The sequence below is a fragment of the Rhinolophus ferrumequinum genome, chromosome 25 (genome assembly GCF_004115265.2).
Source record: "Rhinolophus ferrumequinum isolate MPI-CBG mRhiFer1 chromosome 25, mRhiFer1_v1.p, whole genome shotgun sequence".
Lineage (NCBI taxonomy): Eukaryota > Metazoa > Chordata > Mammalia > Chiroptera > Rhinolophidae > Rhinolophus > Rhinolophus ferrumequinum.
Window position 1 is genome coordinate 18,998,592 of NC_046308.1, and position 20,194 is coordinate 19,018,785.

Below are 20,194 nucleotides of genomic sequence, written 5' to 3' on the forward strand. Positions count from 1 at the left end.
TCGCTGCTGAGAATATTAATTGTGGTTTTGGACGAGCTATTAGAGAGAGGAGCAGCAGCTGCAGTCGGCTACCCTCAGGCCTTGCAGGCCCGGAGGTCTAATAGTTAGTTTGTGTGCAGCTCTCTCCGATCTGGGTGCTTCGGCCAGGCAGGCTCCCAGGCCTGAGAATCAGAGTGAAATGCCCAGTGTGGTGCAGTGTGCCTGCAGCTCGCCATTGTTTTGCTTTCTGAGACGGCAGGCCGTACATGTACTCTTTGGGATGCTTTGAGGATGGTAGAATGGGTTTTGTTGTTGCACAAAGAAATGCTCCTGAGCCAGCACAGGGTCATAGTGGCAACTCTCAGAAGAGCCCCCCCCCACCCCCCGACTTCTTTTGCGGCCGAGCAATGCTTAGAAGTAAGAGATCTGAAAATGGCAAGTTGAGTGTAGGCCTTTGGGCTGTGGCAGAGAAGAGCATGAACACACCCCAGCAGCCCTGCACTGGCTGTAGAACAGCAGAGGCACATCCCTGGCACCTGGCAACTGCAGGTCAGGGGCGCCATGTCCCCTGTACAGACACTGAGCTTGGAGCCAGATGTGAAACTTAGTATCTGATGCTAGTAAATGACTTACCTTCTGGACCTGTTTTCTCATCTGTCATGTGGTGCTATTGATACCTGTTCTCCGTCTCAGATCAAAGGACGTATTGAACCTGAAAATCTTTGTAGCTTAAACTGCTTTGCAAACAGGAGGTCCCTTATTATGGAGGTGGAGGTCTCAGGGAGAGCGCAGTGCTGGGAATGGAAGGGGATGGCCTGCGCTTTTTTCAAGTGGAGAATAATGGAAATATAGTTATCCACCTAATGGAAATCGTAAGACGATGGAAATTAGAGAACAAATTGGCCAAGCTTTTCATTGACCTGCAGGAGGAAAATTGGAGAAGAATTTACAGTATTTTACTGCTTGTCTTTGCATTATTCCTTCGAAGTCCAATGCTTTTTTTTTTGGCTTCGTATTTAGAAAAAGCAGCAGTCTTAGAAATCTTGTGTTTGGGAGAAGATCGAAGCAAGAAGTAATTAAATGTGCTTTAATTATTTAAGGAAGAAACTAGTGCAGTGGTCACTGCTGGCTTGTCCTTTCTGAATTCAGTGAGTAGGGAAGGATCACAGGGAGGAGCACTTGTCCTATGCTTGTTTGCCTTATGAAGCTCGGCGTGTGGCCCAATTAATACAGTGATCCAGAAGGCAAGGGTGGTGGTGGCGGCTTTGTACTGGTGCCTTAAGAATGGGGGCTCTGCTCCCTGCCTGGCTCCCTCCTGTAGCAGGCCTGGCTCAGGAGTTGCCTCTGCGTGAGGCTGGGAGAGTCTGTGGTATGGCTGCTGCAGCTTCCTGCTGTGAAATACAATGTGTGAGCTATTGATGCATCACACAGAATGATTCCATCTTCTCCGCGGGTCAGAGGCAAGAGTGGAGCTATTGTTGATGAAATTAGAAGCAGTGTGGGAGGGGTGCATGTAGATTAGAAATGGCGAGGTGGCTCATCCAACCAGATGAGAAAACCATTTCTGGGGCTCCATCTCAGGGAGAAGGAACCTGCATTGTGTCCTGTCAGCCATAGGGCAGAGCCATGTGAGGTCTCCCAACAAAAAGGGATTTTGGCAAGGTGGCTGTGTCAGCACACAGCGTGTATGTCAGAATGCCTCCTTCGATCCAGGTAGAGACTGGGCTTGGGTTTTTGTGCTTTGTTTATTTGTTCATTCACCACTAGATGTTTTTTAATGAACACAGCTTTCAACTCTGCAGCTGCCTTAGAAGGACAGAGGGTGGTGGGCGACAAGAATGACACTGGTTACCGGAAGAAAAATGTCCCCAAAGGGGAGACTCTGGACACTGGGTGTTCTCAGGTCCCTGTGGCATCCTAGGTCATGAGCCCCGTGACTCAGTGACTGCTCTCATCCCCCACTCCCCAGATGGAGCGGCAGCGCCTCGCTCGAGAGAAGCAGATGAGGGAGGAGGCTGAACGCACGAGGGACGAGTTAGAGAGGAGGCTGTTGCAGATGAAAGAAGAAGCGACAATGGCCAACGAAGCACTGGTGATTTCCAAGGGGTCTGGGTCCCAGGAGGCTACACGGGGACTTGCTTGGTTTGCTGGAGTTAGACCTCCCCAGGATCACAAATTAGTGACATTTGCTTTGACATTTCAGATTAAAAAAAAAAAATCAGTGCCTTTGCTTTCCACCTGTGCTGGCAGAAGCAGATTTAGGTTGAGTTCTGTGCAGCCAAACTCCACTTTCACTGTGGGTTGCCTTTAAAGCTGGGCCTCTCAGACTCAGCACTACTCACATTGGGGCCAGATTGTTCTTTGTGGTGGGAGCTGTCATTGAAGGATGTTTAGCAGTGTCCCTGGCCTCTGTCTACTAGATGCCAGTAGCACAACCTCACCCCCCATTTGTGACAATCAAAAATGTCTCCAAACATCGTTACATGCCCCCCAGGTGGCAAAATCTCCACTGGTTTGGAACCACTGATTTAAAGGGAAAGAAGAACGGAGTTAAGTTGGTTTTCTCTCTCATAAAGCACAAGCCTCTGTTCAAGTGGGTACTCCAAAAAGGTGTTTTCTTATAGTGCCCTATGGATGGAACCTGAAGGGCCCTTCTGATAAGTGGAGGGGGGGTGGCTTATCATCTGTTGCAGAGTGTCATCTGAGAGGACACTCTCAGGAATCCGAGACTGGTGCTTGCTGATCTGAGGGTCTGAGGTCAGATCTGGTGGGACAACAGGCACGTGATCCCCACTCCAGCGGGCGGTGCTCTTCTCTCCAGATGCGGTCTGAGGAGACGGCTGACCTGTTGGCGGAAAAGGCCCAAATCACTGAGGAGGAGGCAAAACTCCTGGCACAGAAGGCTGCAGAGGCCGAACAGGAAATGCAGCGCATCAAGGCCACGGCCATTCGGACCGAGGAAGAGAAACGCCTGATGGAGCAGAAGGTGCTAGAGGCCGAGGTGCTGGCACTGAAGATGGCTGAGGAGTCAGAGAGGAGGTCAGAGGTCGGGGGGCCGGCGATCCTGGGCAATGGGCCCCGGTGAGGGGCTGCTCACCCCTAACCCTGCCCCGAGACGGAGCCTGACTGCAGCGGTGCTCAAGCTGCTTCTCCATCTCTGGGGCAGGGGAACGAACGGTTCCTCTTTTGACAGGTTGGTGGGGACTGGTGCTTAATCTAGTTTTGCAACTGCAGCTAGGGGAAGGGATACAGGAACACAGTTCTTTTGTTGAGTGGACCTCTGGTCATGCTTTTGCCTTTGTGATAAGCCCCTGTTCCTCTGATAGCTGTGTTTGCAGGAAAACTATTGAGCATGTCCACAGACTCAACTTTTAGCTGAGGAGCTGTAAGGAGGCTCTTCTTATATTTAAAAAATGTGGTTCTTTTCCCTTTTTATTTAGGGGGCACATGGGGTGACAGCAGCTATTTAATGTAGCAACTAGGCACCACTTCCCTGCAGCCCTTCCTTGGTGCTAAGGCTCCTGAGGTAAATGCGAGGGGAGCTCCAGGATCCTCTCTGGCCAGGATGCTCCAACTCACGACCAGGTTGAAGGATGGAACTGTCGCCTGTACTGTTCTAAGACTATTCTAGGCTCTGGACTGTTCTGGTCCAGCAGCCTTCAGATAAACACTGGCACATTCTCCACAGCATTTGACTCTTCATTTAGAATACCTGAATCTGGCTTTTCGCCACCAGGGTGCATTCACTACAGTTGTCCTCCCCACTTTTTCATGTCATTATGCAAATATGGTTCCTCATTTCCTGCCCTTTCCCGGGCTGCTTTCTTTCTGTGTTCAGGTCACTTCCCCCGTGAGTGAGGCATGTTGGGTTGGGTGCTGTGTCCTGAAGGGCAAGGACCTGCACCAAAGCACGAGGCCCCAGTGATGGCGCCTGAGGAAGTTGGCCCTCACCTGTAGTTGTTTTACTTGGGGCTTGGGAAGAATCAATTCTTTCACTTCCGGCCCTCTGTGATCCAATATCAGACCTTTGATCCACCAGACTCTTCCTTTGCCCATCCTACTCACCCAGAAGCAGAGAAAGCCTAGGTGCCCTCCCCCACCTCCCCTCCCCCTCCCCTAATTTCAAAGGTTCCTACTTGACTCTTCGCACCAGCTTCCCTGCTTTTCCAGTTGAAGTGAATAATACCTGGGGATGTTGTCCTTGCTTTGGAAGTTCTGATTTCATGTAACTGTCCCCCCCTTCACCATCCTTGTTTGCTGGTCTGGTGCCATCCTTGGGATTCACGCAGGTCCTTCCTCTCCAGGGGAATAAGAGGGAGGAGGGGTCTCTTTCCTCCACCTGTCATCTTCTATGGAGCTGATGGCTGCTCCTTTCCGAGCAGGGCCAAGGAGGCTGATCAGCTGAAGCAGGACCTGCAGGAAGCTCGCGAGGCAGAGCGAAGAGCCAAGCAAAAGCTCCTGGAAATCACCACCAAGCCCACATACCCGGTGAGCCTGGGTGGGGGCCACCAAGACCTGGTCACTTTCCCTTCCTTCCCAGCCCTTCACTTCACCTGGCAGTGCCTTCAGGGTGACCGTTCAAGCAAACCCATGGCAGAATGAGTGAAGCAGAGAGCCTGCAGTTAGGGCCGGAGTAGAATACCTGGTCTGCCACTTGGCCTTGGGCTAGTCAGTCACCTCTCTGGTTGCCTAGATAACAGGCAAGAGAACTTGATCTCTAACCTCTTAGTGCCAAGCTGAATATAATCTTCAACTACCAGTATATATTGTATACCATAATCGTAGCTCTGGGCAGGGATACTCTGTATACCTCACATGATCTGCTGTGCAAGAGCCAGCTTCCAAACTCAATTTGGAGGCAACATGAATTGAGTTTGTATACAGACAGGGTGCACAGGTGCCTAGAGGAGAGCTTAGCCTAGCCTGGAGGGGCAGGAGGTGCCTGGGCTGACTCTTGAAGGGTCAGGTGGGGAAGAGACAATAGGGTATTCTGGGCAAGTGCACTGCACAGTCACACACAGCACAGACATGCATGCGGCAGAGAGGCAGGCGGCACAGGGCACGGGGGCATGAGCTGCCCAGGGTTGGAGGTGGAGAGAAATGTAAGCAGTTTGCTATTGTCATCTGTTCTGGTCACCATGCAGCAAGCCATCCGAAGCCAGCCACGTGGCTCCAACGACCTTCTCTCTCATGGCTCTGTGGGTCGACTGCACCAGTGGTCCTTCCTTGGGATCTCTGAGGCAGCTGCAGGCAGATGGCAGCTGGGACTGGAGTTTTCTGAGGGCTACCCTGGGCCTGACACCCGGATGTGTGTGATTTTAAAACACGCGTTGGAGCTAACTTTATACACTGCTCTAACAATACATAAATAAACGAACCCGGAGGAGATCGTCCATATCGTGTTTTTAATCATATATCATCGTATGGATGGATTGTATTTCATCTAACCAGTCCCCTATGGCTGTGTATTTAGTCTGTTTTCTTTTGCAATTATGAAAAACACTGCACTGAACATCCCTGAACATAAATCTTTGCATGTACGTGCAGCTGTATTGGTAGAATAAATTCTCATCAATAGGACTTGGGGTCAAAGAAGACAGTTGTGATGGGAGGCCAGGGTGGTGCTGGGGGGCAGGGCCTGTGCCGTGCCCACTGCTTTTGTGGCTACTGGAGGGTCGGTGGTTAACCCAGCAGTGCCCCTCTGTTATTGTAGAACGTGAACCTCCTAATTGGCGATTTCTTATTCATAGCCCATGAACCCAATTCCAGCACCTTTGCCTCCTGACACGCCAAGCTTCAACCTCATTGGCGACAGCCTGTCGTTCGACTTCAAGGATACGGACATGAAGCGGCTTTCCATGGAGATTGAGAAAGAGAAGTACGTATGTAGTCTCCCCAGCCCTGTGCCCTGCTTGGGCAGCCATTGAGCTGTAGTGAGTGGGTCGGGACCTGGGGAAAGTGGAGGGTCACTGCCACAGCCTGCCGCCAGCTCCTGCAAAGGTTTGCTCTGTTCTCACCCACTGGAGGAAGAATGTCCTAATCAGAAGTGAAGGCCTACAGACGAGCATTCAATCTTCCAGGATAAAAATGACACTTGATTGGTGACCTGGAGATGACAGTGGCTCAAAAACCTCACCTCAAGTATAGGACTGGCTGTTGGGATCTCTGAGTTGGTCAGACTGCTGTGCTCTGTTGGTAACAGAGCACGTGCTAATGTTCTAGCATAGTAACAGAACACGTTTCCTGGTTGTGTTCTCTGGCGGCTGAGATCTGCAGCCTCCCATGTCTACAATGAGGGGGAGAGAGAAGAAACTCAGGCATGAGGCCAAGGAAAAGGAACGTTTGGGTCGGGCCCCCCCTGCTGTGTGGGGCAGCATTGAGCACAGCCCTGCATACCCAGTTCACAGTAGCTCCTGCTGCGTTGGTCAGTGGAAGTGGATCCGAGATGGCAAGGAGTCCCACTGCAGGGGAGATCTAACCGAGGACCCCCTAGTTCCCAGCCGCAGATAAACTGGCTGACTCTGCCAACTGCTAGCCAGAGAACAATCATGATAACTGCCGTGTACTGAGTGCCTGGGTGTCAGGGTGTTTTAGCTTTTGTCTCATTTCACTCCCATTAACTAACATCAAACTGACATCAAAGTTAGGTTTAAGTGTTCTCATTTGTAAATGAGAACGCAGATTGGGAGCATTTAATGCACTCACCCTGCATCACCGGATTCAGCTTTGAGCCCGTCTGATCCTCTGGGCTTTCATTTTGTACGGAATCTCGGGACAGGCCTCTTGGGACCGCATCTCCTTGGATCTCAGGGTGGGCAACCATGAGCCGGGCTGTGACTCTTCGGGTTCTCACACTGAGAACCAGAGCCTCTACCTGTGGTGTCTGCTGTCAGAGTTCCCCTTCCAGCCATCCGCCATTGTCTAGGCATGCTAAGTGTCACGTGGTTGTGATTAGTGGGAGGCTACATCCTGTCCCGTGTCCTGATACCTTCTAGTTTCTATTTCCTTACTTATTAGCTACCTGTGCACACGTTGACAGAATCCATATACTCACATGGGAATCACTACAGAATATTCCTTGGTGTTTGTGTTGCATGGTTTGTCTGGCCATACCCTTGTAGTTGGACCCTTTGAGGACGCTTTCCAGATTTTCACCATCATAGACACCGTGCCTCTGCCTGCAAGTGATGGTGGGGATTTTTTTCTTCCTGGTATTGGCTGAGTGAGTGTCCATCATCTTTAGGAGATGACATCCCCAAACAAGTAGGGATATAGCGATGTGGCCACAGCCAGTCAGAAAAGGTCACTTGAATGGAATTATTTCTCCGAGAAGGGTTGAAACAAGGAGATGGTTTTGAATGTCAGGAGGCTTGTTTCATGTGTTGGTTTTTGTACAGACGAAAAACGAGCTATTACAACTGAGATTTGTAGAGCACTTTATGAGAGTTTACAGTAGAATAGAAGAAGGTTTTCCCATACTTTATTTAATTCTGACCACAGCCCTGTGATCATTATCCCAATTTTATGGATGAGGAAACAGATTCAGACCAGTTAAGTGACTGGCCCAAGCTCCCACGGCCCGTGAGTGGCCCAGTAGAGACATGAACCCCAGGCTTCAGAGCCTGGATCCTGTGCCGAGTGGCTTGTAGGTCGAGAGCATCTCACCCCTGATGTGTCTCACTGGGGCCAAAGCCGTGACGCACCATGTCCTCTTGCCGGCAGAGTGGAGTATATGGAGAAGAGCAAGCACCTGCAGGAGCAGCTCAATGAACTCAAGACTGAGATCGAGGCGCTGAAACTCAAAGAGAGGGAGACGGCCTTGGACATTCTGCATAACGAGAACTCGGACCGGGGTGGTACCAGCAGCAAGCACAACACTATTAAAAAGGTACCAAGTCTCTTGCCTTTCGCTGATCAGGACAGTCATTAATGAAATGTGAGGTTGGTGTCTGGTTTCCTCGGTAGCCAAGTCATTCGACTGTTGTCATTTTTTATATGCACTTAGTTGAGGAAAGTTTTTGATGCGTGCCAAAAAGGGAATTTAATCTGCCAGTGACTGTGAACCCTTTGGCTTGATGGAAGGGGAGCTTTTAACACAAGCATTTCATGATGAAATGAATCACTGTTACTGGATGGGGTTTGATCCATCATTTAGCAGTAAACCAATTCTGTCTTTTAAGCCTAGGGGAGTTATGCCTAGGGAGCTGCCTTAATTAATGAGAAAGCGAAATGAGATGGAGGCTATTGAGAATGGACTCTCCCGCTAGCCTTTTTGTGTTTTTTAAGTGGCAAGGATTATAAAATTCTGTTCTTGATTTAAAAACGAAACTCTGAATTTAGATATGTTTCATTGTTTTCCTCTTTACCTTAGCCCTTAAAATGGTCTCCCAGTTTCAGGAATATCTGTTTTCAGTGGTTAAGCTGTGTCTGAAAACGCTAAGGTATCTGCATCTACTTGCCATCATTCAGAGGTACAGTTGGGAGCCCTGAATTCTCTTGACTGCAGTTAGTATTGACAGCGGATAGAGAATTCCTTTTAATAGTGTAACCTAGAAGGAAAGACCTTTCCATGTTCCACACTCTTCTTTCCTCTGGCTTCTGTCATTTGCTGCATTTCCCTTCCAAAAACCAAATTATTAAACAATTAGCAAAAGGGAAGATGAACTGAGTCTTCAGCCCGCGAGCAGAAAAGTAAAATGATGACTGAGCCCGTGAGCCTGTCAGGCCGCAGAGGAGCTGCCCCAGACCCCTCCCCACCCCCCACTTACTCATCTGGGCACCCGGAGTGGTCTCAGCTTTGCGGCTGCTGCGGTGAGCCGGCCTCAGCCACAGGAACCTAGGGTGCTGAAAGCTGGAGAGACCCGTTTCCAAGGCATAAAAACAAACACATGAACTCTCTTGTCACAATTTCAGGCCTGTCTGAGCATTTTTTGCAAATGGCACATGTGGCATTGTTGATATCACAGGGTATGTTTTTGTTTTTCTTCATTTTATTTTGCTGGTTTAGCCTCAAGCCCAAGGCAGAAGACCTATCTGCATTTGAGCCCTCAAAGTAGGTTATTCCCAGGTACTCTGTATGTGGTGATGGTACTGCCCTCTGTGATACTAACCCATGCATGAGCTTGCCTGTCTCTGTCCCCGGGCCATGCCGCGCCCTCCCGAGGACAGGTGGTGCCTGGGTACTGGCCGAAGCATGCTTTGAGTCTGAGAGCAGGCGTCCGCCCTATGGGGCCAGATCAGCCTCCAGGCGCCCAGAAGAGCCTCATTCTGAAGAGCATGTCATGGGGCTGTAGGACCGGTTGTCCTTCCCATGTTGTGTCACTGTTGGGCTGGAGAAGGTCACTGCTTCTTGTCCAGTCAGGTCTGTCTAAAAGTCCTTTGTCTTGGTGGCATATTTCTTAGATAATAACCCTAGCATGGAAATGGGGTAAATTTGGGTGTTTTTAAGAGCGGTGTCTTTAACTCAGGATCAAGACCTTTCATGTGGTGACAGCCTCTGAAGACCCGTGGTCATACCTGACAGCTTCTGGTCATGGAATGAACAGGCTGCCCCTGCTCGCTCATTTCCATTATAGCCTCCCCTTTCTGTATACATCCATTTTCCTTGTCAAGTAAAGCAAACCAATAGCACAGAGGTCTGATGTGTAGTCAGTCTCAGTGGACCGTCTGTCCGTCAGCGCTCAAAAGGCCGTCTCTGCTTCAATTCCTCCACAGCCTGGGGCGGAGCTGTCATCGGAGTGAACGCATATTGGGACAGTGCACTTGCGGGCACCCAGTGTAGATGGGCAGTCAGTGGTTGCTGAGGGAATTAATTGAATGATGGCTGCTCGCCTTCCGCAACAGTTCGTTATTCTAAAAACATGCCTAGGCAGGGGAGAGGCGTTAGTATGCCCGGTAATAAAATAATATCCTGCCTCTGCTCCTCACCTAATCCCCAGAAGTACCCAAGCCAATGAGGCCCAGAACATCTGACAGTTTATGTAGGATGTGTCCTTTGGAGTCCTCGCCGTGGTTTTTGCTACTAGAGTAAAATAAGCTCATGGGAAGCTTTCTACCAAAAAATAAGATCTGGCATAAATAGATACTGTTTGTGGTTGTTATCCAAGCAAGAGAGGTTAGCTATTAAAGTCCCAGATGGATCTCATTATCAGATGGATTCGAACTGTCAGTGGTTCCAAGAACCCATGGCATGAACCCCGGTTTTATTTAGCGAGCTCCTATTTCTTCAGCTTTCCTACCACACGTTGGTGTTGAAACACCCCAATACCAAACAGTGCATGCGCTGAGCAGGGGCGACCAGCACCGGAATGGGCAGGCCAGGGGGATCATCTGCTCAGTCGTGACCCCAGGGCACCCAGAGGGCCCACTTTGGTTTCCTGGGCTTGGTGGCTAGCACAGGGGCAAGCATAAAGTCCCTTTTTATTTCAGCCTGTGCTGTCAGATAGTTCCCATATGTGACTGCCCTGTTCACCTTGGTACGATTTCATCTTTCCTCTCTCTGTAATGATTCAGAGCTCTTAAATGCTTCGAGGGGCCTGATTCTGACTATCAGTTCTCACTGAGCTATTATTATAGACAAACGAGGTTTGATTTGTAGTCAGATTTGTCCTGCTACTAGGACATACAGAAGGCTTTTCTTTTAATGTCTTCATATGAACTTGTTTTCAAAGCAGGCTGCCAGCCTCCAATTAATCAAGAATTCTGATGAATCAAGGGTTAATAAACTCACGGACTTGGCTTTCAATACAACTGGAGTTGTCTCAGCATCACTGGATTCAATAGTGGTAGTTTTTGCTCTACGTCAAGTTTGATGCATTTTCCATTTGTTTAGACTTTGGTGGTCCCTGTGGCCAGGACTGACAACCCGCCACCTGCCTGTGCTGGGGTGGCTCTGGGGTTGTGGCTGCTGCAGTCTGGGCTGAAGTGAGCCAAGCTGGAGAGAAACACCACTGCAGGCTTTGGAAGTGTAGGTACCTAGAATGTCAAGGGCAGAGCTCCATCGAGAAAGTCTGGGATGAGAACTGCAAAGGCTGGTGGTGAACTGGAGAGTTTCCAATATTCTGAACACTCATTAATCTTGGTTCAAACCAGCCTGCATTGATTTTTGTTGTGTTTTTAATGTTTTTTGATCATAGATTTCTATAAGGATGGAATGGTTTTCCCATCTACCATGATCCAGGCTCCTCCTTGCTTTCAGTAATCTTTTGCCTCACCAAGAGGTCTCAGTGTCTCACCTGCCCCAGTGGGACCTCTGGGGGCTGGGGAACACTTAAGCTAATGCCAAGGGTTTACCCTTGGGTTACTAGGGGGTTGCCATGTTCCCTTGGGGATGCTGCGAGATAGTTCCATCCACTTAACTGGGGCGACCGCTGCTCTGCCACTTTCTTTCTCTGTAATTCTTTCTTTTAAGGCTCAGTGTTGTCATCTGGTCCTTACCCCCCAGGATTGTTGTGAGGATTGAATGAGATAATACACATAAGAGCTCAGCCAGGGCTTAAAAATATATAAGAAACAAATCTGCTCGTTGAGCCTGTGGTGAGGAGTGCGCCACGTTTCCATAGCCACTTGTGATACGTGTATCCGCTCATTGTATTAATTTCCACGTATCTGAAGGTAGAAACCTTTAAAAAGCCAGAATTAACTTCCCTGGTTACTATCTGATTTGGGTTTGCAAGGGTATATTTTTCTCCTTCTGCTAACCCCCCACATTTCCACTTTTCCCCGATTGATAATCTGTGCAACTGGTTTAGCATTTGCATCTGAGTTAGAGAGTCACCAGGAATCGAAAGCCACCCTTGGGAATTTAGATTTGTTTCATTCTCAGGGGGAGTGGCAGCAACACGTATTCCTGGCATCTGTGTCTTTTGGAGGAGGGAGTGAGGTCTGGCAGTGAGGCTGGGGACGGGGACACAGGTGTCATGGCTCGATCTTGTTGCCTGCAGAGCCACCGTGCTGATGAGGTGAGCAGTGGCCAGGTGTGAGTGAGCTGTGCAACACACTTCGGAGGTGAAAATGCAGTCCTGGAGCATACACACTTCAGGGCCCTGCTTTCATCCCCTCTCAAGGGACAGGTTTCACTCCATGGTCCTGAGTGGCAGCAGATTTATCATCATGTCTGCACCCGTAGCCTCCGAGGGAGCACAGAATTTGAAAGGAAATCGACAGATGAGAAATCACAGGGGTCGTAGAACTTAGAAAGCTTATTTTATTAGTAAGTGGTTTGTACCATCGAGGTCCAGCTGTGGTTTCCGCCAGTGGAGGAACAGGAATGAGGAGCCGTGACATTTATCTGAAGCTCTAGCCACCTCTCTTGGAACAGGAAGACATAAAAGTCCAATGTCATCTTCAATTTGTGCAGACTTCCCTTGGAGATGCAGGGCTGGCGAAGTGAAGTAGAACACTTAACACACCCGAGGAAGTGATAAATCACAGGGCAAGATCGAATACGCGTGAAAGGCGTCGCCTGCAATTAAAGCAAACTGCCAGAGCCTCCCTGGTGACCTCTGGGCTGCATCGCCTGCCTCAAAGAGCGCTGCTGCACAGTTCATGTTGGTGTGTGCTTAATATGTGGTCAGCATTCTCCTGACCCCAATCATGGGAGCCCAGCAGCTCTGCCTACTTTGGAAACGGCATTGTTTCGTGGACCATCCTCTGCCCCGACATAAAAGGCAGTGCACTGGCTGCCTGGCTCCAGGACCTTGTCTTTGTTGTTGTTGGAACCCCACAGAGGGGGGAGGGAAGGGGAGAAGAAAGGGGAATGGGAGTGGGAGTGGGGTGGGGAGCAAGGATTAGCAAGGAGCAGGGCTGCACCAGCTGTGGACGCAGAACATGTAGAAGAGAGAGCAGTGGCTATCTGGACTCTTCCGGCTCTGGGAAGCACAGGGAAGGTGCTGGAGGTCTGGGCTGTCTCAGGGAGTGCGCCCCTCCTGGGTGTGATGCCAGGGCCCAGCCCGAAAGGGGGCTCTCTCTCACACACACACACATGCACATGCGCACACACACACAGACGCGCACACACACGCGCACGCATGCACGCACGTGCGAAATGTCCCAGAATCCGGCACCTCTTCACAGTTGAGGGCTTACGGTTTTCCTGCTTGTTTCTGGAAGCTCTCCAGATAGAAAATTCTACCAGCCTCTTTTCCAAAAGACCACGACCCAGTGCCTTTTTTGGTTGGGAGACTTTGCCTGTCAAGCAGTTGCCCTTTCGGGGGTATGGAGGAGTCTGTAAAGCCTGCCTTGCCCTCCTGGCATCTATTATAGCCATTTGGAAGTGCCTGAGGACATTACTGGGCCTTATTTGATGCAGTAAAACATCCCATTTGGTCCCTCAGCACTGAAGATATGTTTCAGTGCAGCTTTCCTCCGGCACCTGATTTGTTACTGCAACAGTGGGAGGGAAGAGATAGGATGCAAACTCATTCTGCGGGCTTAGGTTCTGTTATGATCTTTCCGTGATTTCCCTCCTGATAGTGGCAATTTGAGAATGACATCAGTAGATCTGCACCTTTTCCCTAAGGCGCTCACTCAGAGTGCTCAGAGCTATCAGCCTCCACCTGCCCAGTGAGGTGAATCGTGCAGGTTAGTCCATTTTCCAGGTGGAAGAATGGAGTAGCAAAAGGTCCTGCCAGCATCACAGGGGCAGACACCAGTTTCCAGCCATCTTCTGCTTTAGGTCCCTGCAGGATTAATAACACAAAAGGGACTCTGTGGGTTCTCCCTGGCAGATTTCTCTCTAGCGCACAAATTGGTTTGTTAACTGGGATAGACTTGGCCTTTCATCCCACCTCTGTTTAGGGATAAGTGTGTGAATAGCTCTCTCCGCATGCACATCCCCAGATGGCTTTTGGGTGCAAGCTGTCACTAGCAAGATGGCAGAAAAGCTTTCTGGCCCGCTTACAGCAGCTGTCCCCCTTCACTGGCCCTGCCCTCATTTCAGGTTTGGAAAGGGGAATGTTTATCAAGCTCCAAGCCAAAGATTGTGTGGGAATTTGTTGCTGCTGGGTTTGCCTGTCACCTTTCTGCTCCAGAGCTGGCTTTCCCCTGGTGGATCTGCGTTTCCTTTGGTATCTGCGCCCTCCCCCCTCCTTCCTTTTCAATACATATGTAGTAGCGGAGGGGAAGTAGCACATGATTTTAGGGTGTGCATTTCAATTTCACTGCATTTTTATGGGTCAAGCAGAGTCTCAGCACCTGGAGTTAGTAGGTTAGTATCTAAAATGGGTTCAGCGTTGTGGGTCTTATTGTTTAACATGAATTGGATGGCCCCCTCCCACCTTCCCTTCTCCCTCTCCCTTTCCCTTCTCCCTCGGGATGAGTGGATTGAGGCCAGGGCTCCAGAGACTAGTTGGAGGAATCCTGGCACTCTGATTAGTTTTGTTCTCCCAGCTTACTTGTAGAGCTTCCTTTCCCTCATCATGGATAGCCATAGTGACGCTTGTCCTGCCTACCCCCCATGTCACCCCCTTTTGCTTTAGGAATCAGATGATCACAATGCAGCCTTGTGAATCAATTTTCTCTATGTGCTGATGAAAAGTGTAATTCATTCTTAATCAAGCAGCCTTGCTGCTGCAGGCTCCGTGCCCAGATACATTTAGTTACCCCCAAAAGGATTTTTAGAGGAGAGCTGGGGGGAGAGTTGGCAGTGCGGCCCCTGCCCCCGCTGTGTTTTTCCAGCAGGGGGCACTCTTGGGACGGATGCTGGAAGAGCCTTTGCAGCTGGAAGCCCTCCCCTGCGGGGGTGGGGAGAGGGGCAGGCTAAGAGGGACTTGTGAGCCTGGTGCTTGTCACAGGTGCCTTCCAGGCTTGCTGTCTCTAGACCCTGGGGCCATTACTTAGGAGTACGCAGGTGCCAGATCCTTGTATCTTGATGGGCTGCCTGAAATCCTCCCCCAGCGAGCACTAGTGAGTCTGCATATTTCCTGCATGCCTGGGTTAGGGAGAATCTGCTGGGTACCAGGTCCTTCCTAGGGTTCAGAGGAGCCAGCCTCCTGTCTTTTTAAGGAGACAGACATGACTCCTGAAGCTGAACTTGCTTGGATTGGGTGGACGTGTCCCTCTGGTCACACCACACAAAGTTTGGGTAGCGTTAGGAGGTCTGGCTCTGCCAAGTGGCTCCCTCTCCTGCCCTTTCACAGCCTGGTGGCTGTCACAAACAATTGGCACTTTGATGGAGAAATGAACAGGAGGAGAGGTGACTGCCAGACTTGTGTCTGTCGATACTGGGCAGGAAGCAAGGGGCAGGCTCAACAGGTGGAGCTGAGCCCCCGTAAGATAAAAGCCAAGCCGTGTAGAGCTGCAGCAGAGAAAGAAAAGGAAACTTGTCTCAGAATGGAATTGGATTAGTGACAGACTTGAACAGCCGGTTCAGTCAAGAAAGAACTTAATTCCTCCTGTATTATTCACACGGCTGATTTTAATCAGATGTGAAGAGACAGCTGGAAGAGAGAAGCACTGGGTCAGCCCAGTGCCTGGTGAGGAAACTTCATGTCCTTTTAGTCATTGTTGGGGAGCTGGCAAGAGCACTGTGGTGGCTTGTCGCTTCCCGAAGGCACTGGGTACGACCCCCAGGACTCCTGTGGTTGGCCCTTGTCAGGATGCCGTGTGAGTTTTGGGCAGTGCGTGGCAGACATTGTCACCCACTTGTCCGCAGAAGGATCCAAGAAGGTGGACCAGATGCAGCAGGTCTCGGAATGACACAGCCATTGTCCGTGAGGCCGTTTCTCTCCTCGCTTACTTACTTAGGCTTTTCTCCTCCTGTGAAATTCAGACAACCTTGGAGATTGGCCACAACAGTGGGCTTGTAGCCCACACGCCATCGAACTGGGGGAATTCGCCTCCCTCCTGGACACACTGCCTGCCCTCCCCCGCACCAGTAGGTCTGGCTGCGGGGTGCAGAGGGGTGTTGTTGGGTCGTGAAAGGGAATGCAGGGGGTGGGGGGTCTCACAGGACTGGCTGCCGTTCTCCCAGTATGACATACTGGAGACCAGGGCCTTAGCTGGGTTGTCTCGGCGGTACCCCTGTGTGCTGCGTGGAGAGAGCCAGGCTGGGCACTAAGCAGAAAGATGGACCACACACTGACGTGGGCTCCACCTCTGGGTGGAGGGATGGTGGGGAAACCAGAACACTTGTTAGCCGATTTTCCTGAGTATACAAAGAAGGCCCACAGAGAACGTTTATTTTATGAAGAGCTAATTTTGTGCCATTTCCTCTGAGCCTTCCCCTTCTCTTTTATGAATACCGCCTGCCTGTCGCTGTACTGTAAATATGACAGTGAGTTTTCTAGAAAGAGCAGGTGGTGAAGGATCCCACAGGTGAGCAACGCTTGCCCAGCGGAAGTGGGCGGTAGGCGGTGGGAGGCTGAGCGGAGGCCAGAGCGCAGCTGGCAGGTGCCTGAGGGGACGTCTCCTGAGCTCTTTTTAGAAAACCTCCCTGTCCCTGGGCCACTGCATCCCCACCTGGGGGAAAGACACCCCAGGCTTGTCCTTGCAGACCCTCCTCTTACTGCCTGTCCCCCCACCCCCACCACCAGCACCCACCGTGCCCTCCTGTGTCAGACTTGGAGTGCTGGCTGGCTCAGGAGGGATGTCCAAGATAAAGGACACTGCTGAGGTGGAAGCAGGCGGTGACCGCGGTGGTAACCAGAAGGGTTTCAGCAGTGGGCAGGGGGCTCATGTGGTAATTTTCTCTCACAGCAGGATTCCTGATGGAATTGGAACTGCCGCGAATTGTACAGTAAGGGTAAAAGGCGGGAGCAGAGGCAGTCAGGTCTGCTGGGGGCTGAGGCCCGGCCTCCCAGTACCCTCAGTGTCAGCTGCCACATCGGCTGCCTCTGCCCGGTGGCTCTGCCTGTCCCTCTAACCGTCAAGTGCATTCTGGAAGACTGTACTCTCTCCTCTTGCCAAGGCCGTGTGTCTGCGGTGCTTTCCTATTGGTACAGGACCAGCGTACCTGACTTCGCGCGGGACCTTCCTTGGCCTGGGGTGCAACTTCTGCTCTTGCAAGATAAGAGGTCGGGCTGGGCTGCTGCCGTGTAGTTTGAGGAGAGGGCTTGGGGGAGCAGCCTGCCCATCCGAAGAGGGCTTTGCATCCCAGCGAACACACGCTCAAGTAACTGGAATCTGGCACTGCCAGAGCTGCCAAAACCCTCCCCTGGCACTTCGAGGGGACAGCCAGCACGCTACTTGGGTAGAGGATCCAGGAATTCTTGGAGCCAACAATGTACAAATGGGCAGGAGGCTCGCGGAGGCCCCCACAGCCTGGGCTTCCTGCCTGGGGAAGTGGCCAGGACTCTTGGGGGCATCCACTTGGCCTGCCTCAGAGGCCACAAAGGCCAGCGCAGCACGGGACCCTGCCTTTACCTGCAGCCCCTTCTAACATGCACTCTGCACTCTCTCCTGCTGGAAGGAGAGGAGCCAGCATCGGGGAAGGGGAAGAAACTGGGGGAAAGGGAAGAAACGTGACGCTGCTGTTAGTAATAACAGCTGTTGAGTTAGTTCTCACTGTTCGCCAGGCCTGGTGCTGAGTGCTTCACAGCGTTTCCCAGTTACTCCTCACCTTACCCTGTGAGGAAGGGGCTGCCACCACCACCACTTCATGGTGGGGAACTGAGGCCAGAGCAGGTAACGAGCCCGGGGCCACCCAGCTGGTCAGTGGCTCAGGCAGCTTTGGGTCAGGTAGTCTGGCTGTGCCGTGTGAAACTTGGTGGGTGGAAGGGCTGGGGGTAGGGCCCTGTCCCCTGCAGGTCCCCTGTCCTCTGAGGAGCCCGCCTGAGGTCTTCTTGAGAGGGTGGGAGAAACCTGAACGGAGACACTGGGTTTTACATCTTTTGATTTAAACTCTTCCCCCAAGAGGATTTCTGTTCCAGTGGTGCTCTGGTTCTCTTGCTTTCCCAGTTATCATCCTGCTTCCCACGATCACAGAGCCCATAACTCCTGGCCCTTCTCCTCGAATTGCATTTAGGGAGAAACGCATCCAAACTCAACTCCCTTCTAGAGGGAGTTCAGTTTCAGCAAAGAAATGAAAGCTTTCTCCATTCCCATCAAGAGCTGGCCTTTCCAAAGTGCTTCTGAAATGGGTTCCACTGAAGAAAACAGCTCAGATGCCTCCCCACATTCAGCTTGTTAGTCGGGAACTTCAAGGCCAAAAGATTTGGCACAATTTAAAGAGCCGGCTCTCAAGCTGTTTCATTTTGCGCACACTGATGCCGCGTGTCTTTGATGGTGAAATGCTCGGTTTGACGTCTTCCTCCCCCTCCCATCGGAGAGCCACGAATGGTACTAAGGACTTTTCGGATTCAGAGACTGCCAGAGGGCGAGGGAATGGGCCAGACTGTCAAGCCTGCCCCTGTGCTGTAACTTCCAAGGAAAGAGGCTCAGAGAGCTCAAGGATGTCCATCGAGGCCACACAGTGAGCTGGTGGTGATAGAAGTGAACAAGCACCTCGGCCTCCTCCGCCCGTGTGCACATCTCACCTTTCCCACACTTCGCACCATTTCACTGTCATTATAACCCTGTACCTTATTCATTCAACAAACATTGTTTGAGCTCCTGGTAGGTGCAAAGCACCAATGTAATGTGAGTGGTTTGGGGATATGAAGATGGAACAGCATGTACTGTGTCCCCCTCCCTGAAAACTCTCTGAGGTCCCATAGCTGGATATGGAACAGACAGCTTTGCCCAAGTAGTTGATTTCAGGAGCAGAGCAGGGAGTGGGGCACTGGGGGAGGGTGCCTGTGCCAGATGCTTCTGTGTGGGGAGATCCTGGGAAGTGGCCTGCAGAGTCGGGGAATTGGGGTTCAGCACTGCAGGAGTTCGTAAATTCTAATGCCTTATCTGCCATGTCGAGAGCTTGACACTGGGAAGGCCTTATAGTTTCTGGGCAGAGGATTGCCTCCCGTGCACTGTCTCCCTGCCCAAACCGCGAAAGCTCACTGCCTCCAGGTTGTGGATGGAAACCCCTCTCAGCTGCCAGGTCATGGGCAAGTCTGCTTTGGAGCTACCTGGGAAACCGGAAGTGGAAGGGACTTCCTCATCTGACGCAGGCCTGTCTTGCCTAAGGCCACGTTGCCTTGCCCCAGAGGTGTCCCCAGGGCTTGAGGACTGAGCCACTTGCTCTGCCAAGTTGGTCTTCTGAGCCCTGAGGAAGTTGAGCATCCCAAGCTGCACCACCACAGACAGCACCCCACAGAGGCTCCTTGGAAGCTGAACCTATTAAAATGGCTAGGGATCTGCCCTCTGTGAAAACGCGATGTGGATGACATTTTCCTGCCGACATGCTTCTGCCCTCTAGCCATCTCTCCTGTCATGTCCTCATTTGTCATCTCCTAATTTGAGTTCTTCAGCAAATCTGCAAACTTATTTGGGTTTGACCACCAGCTTCTTGAACATCTATTTGAACCATCTTCCCTTTCACTCCAAACCATGTTGGAGGTCAGTCCACCAGGCTGGCATCCTGTTGTGAAAGAGCAGAAATCTAGTCCCCCTTTCACCTTCTTCTCTGCTTCCTTGCAGCTCACCTTGCAGAGCGCCAAATCCCGAGTGGCCTTCTTTGAAGAGCTCTAGCAGGTGACTCAGCCACCCCTGGATCTGCCACTTCTGCTGCTCCCTACACCAGCAGGATGGGTCAGACACCGTGGGAGCCACCCATAGGTGGGCTGGCTGGGAGCTTCCATGGAACTCTGGACCTTCCTCCAGCTGAGTGGAGAACCCAACCCCCTTCATGTGCAATTGCCTGGAACGATGACCCTGCAGAGATTTCTCTCGGGTTCTAGTTCTCCTGAGTCTTTAAATTTCTTAAGAAGTTTTTGTCTTTCCTCGTCTAATGTGTGATCCTGTACTTCCTTTGTTGGTGTCACCTGGGTTGTGTGTCTTACCTTCCAATGCTGGCCTCCCAGCCCAGGCCAGGAAGTGTTTATGGGGAGTGAAGTACATAGGTCCCCTGGCTACCACGAGGCTGGCGCCACCACCCTACCCCCAGGTTTCTAGAGCGTTCATTTCCTCCCCTGGCGAGGAACTGGCATGCGAAGAAGCATGGCCCCCTTGAGCCCAGGCCCAGAGCGGCCTGCCCTCCGGCCTGCCTGTTACACATCATCGGTGGGCTTGCCCACAGGCCCTGATGAGCCAAGGGATGGGTCCGCGGCCCAAGCAGCCCTGAGGCAGTGCTCTGGCTGCCAGGTGTAGGGAGTATGAAAGGCTGCCGTGACTCGGGGGAGTC

At 51.4% G+C, this 20,194-nt stretch overlaps 1 protein-coding gene across 4 annotated transcripts in view; it reads left to right on the forward strand.

Annotated features, from left to right (window-relative positions):
* Positions 1 to 19,798, forward strand: part of NF2 (NF2, moesin-ezrin-radixin like (MERLIN) tumor suppressor) — a 68,792-nt gene extending 48,994 nt beyond the window's left edge. Inside the window, exons 11-17 of one of the 4 annotated variants that reach the window (XM_033097573.1) lie at positions 1,949 to 2,071; positions 2,801 to 3,018; positions 4,362 to 4,467; positions 5,730 to 5,857; positions 7,702 to 7,867; positions 8,987 to 9,031; positions 19,492 to 19,798. In XM_033097573.1, coding sequence (XP_032953464.1) covers positions 1,949 to 2,071; positions 2,801 to 3,018; positions 4,362 to 4,467; positions 5,730 to 5,857; positions 7,702 to 7,867; positions 8,987 to 9,022 — 777 coding nt within the window. In that variant the 3' untranslated portion in view covers positions 9,023 to 9,031; positions 19,492 to 19,798. Of the gene's footprint in view, positions 1 to 1,948; positions 2,072 to 2,800; positions 3,019 to 4,361; positions 4,468 to 5,729; positions 5,858 to 7,701; positions 7,875 to 8,986; positions 9,115 to 9,446; positions 9,631 to 19,491 lie in introns of those variants that run through there. The other 3 variants (XM_033097574.1, XM_033097572.1, XM_033097575.1) reach the window with 3 other exon arrangements.
* Positions 19,799 to 20,194: the final 396 nt, after the last annotated feature.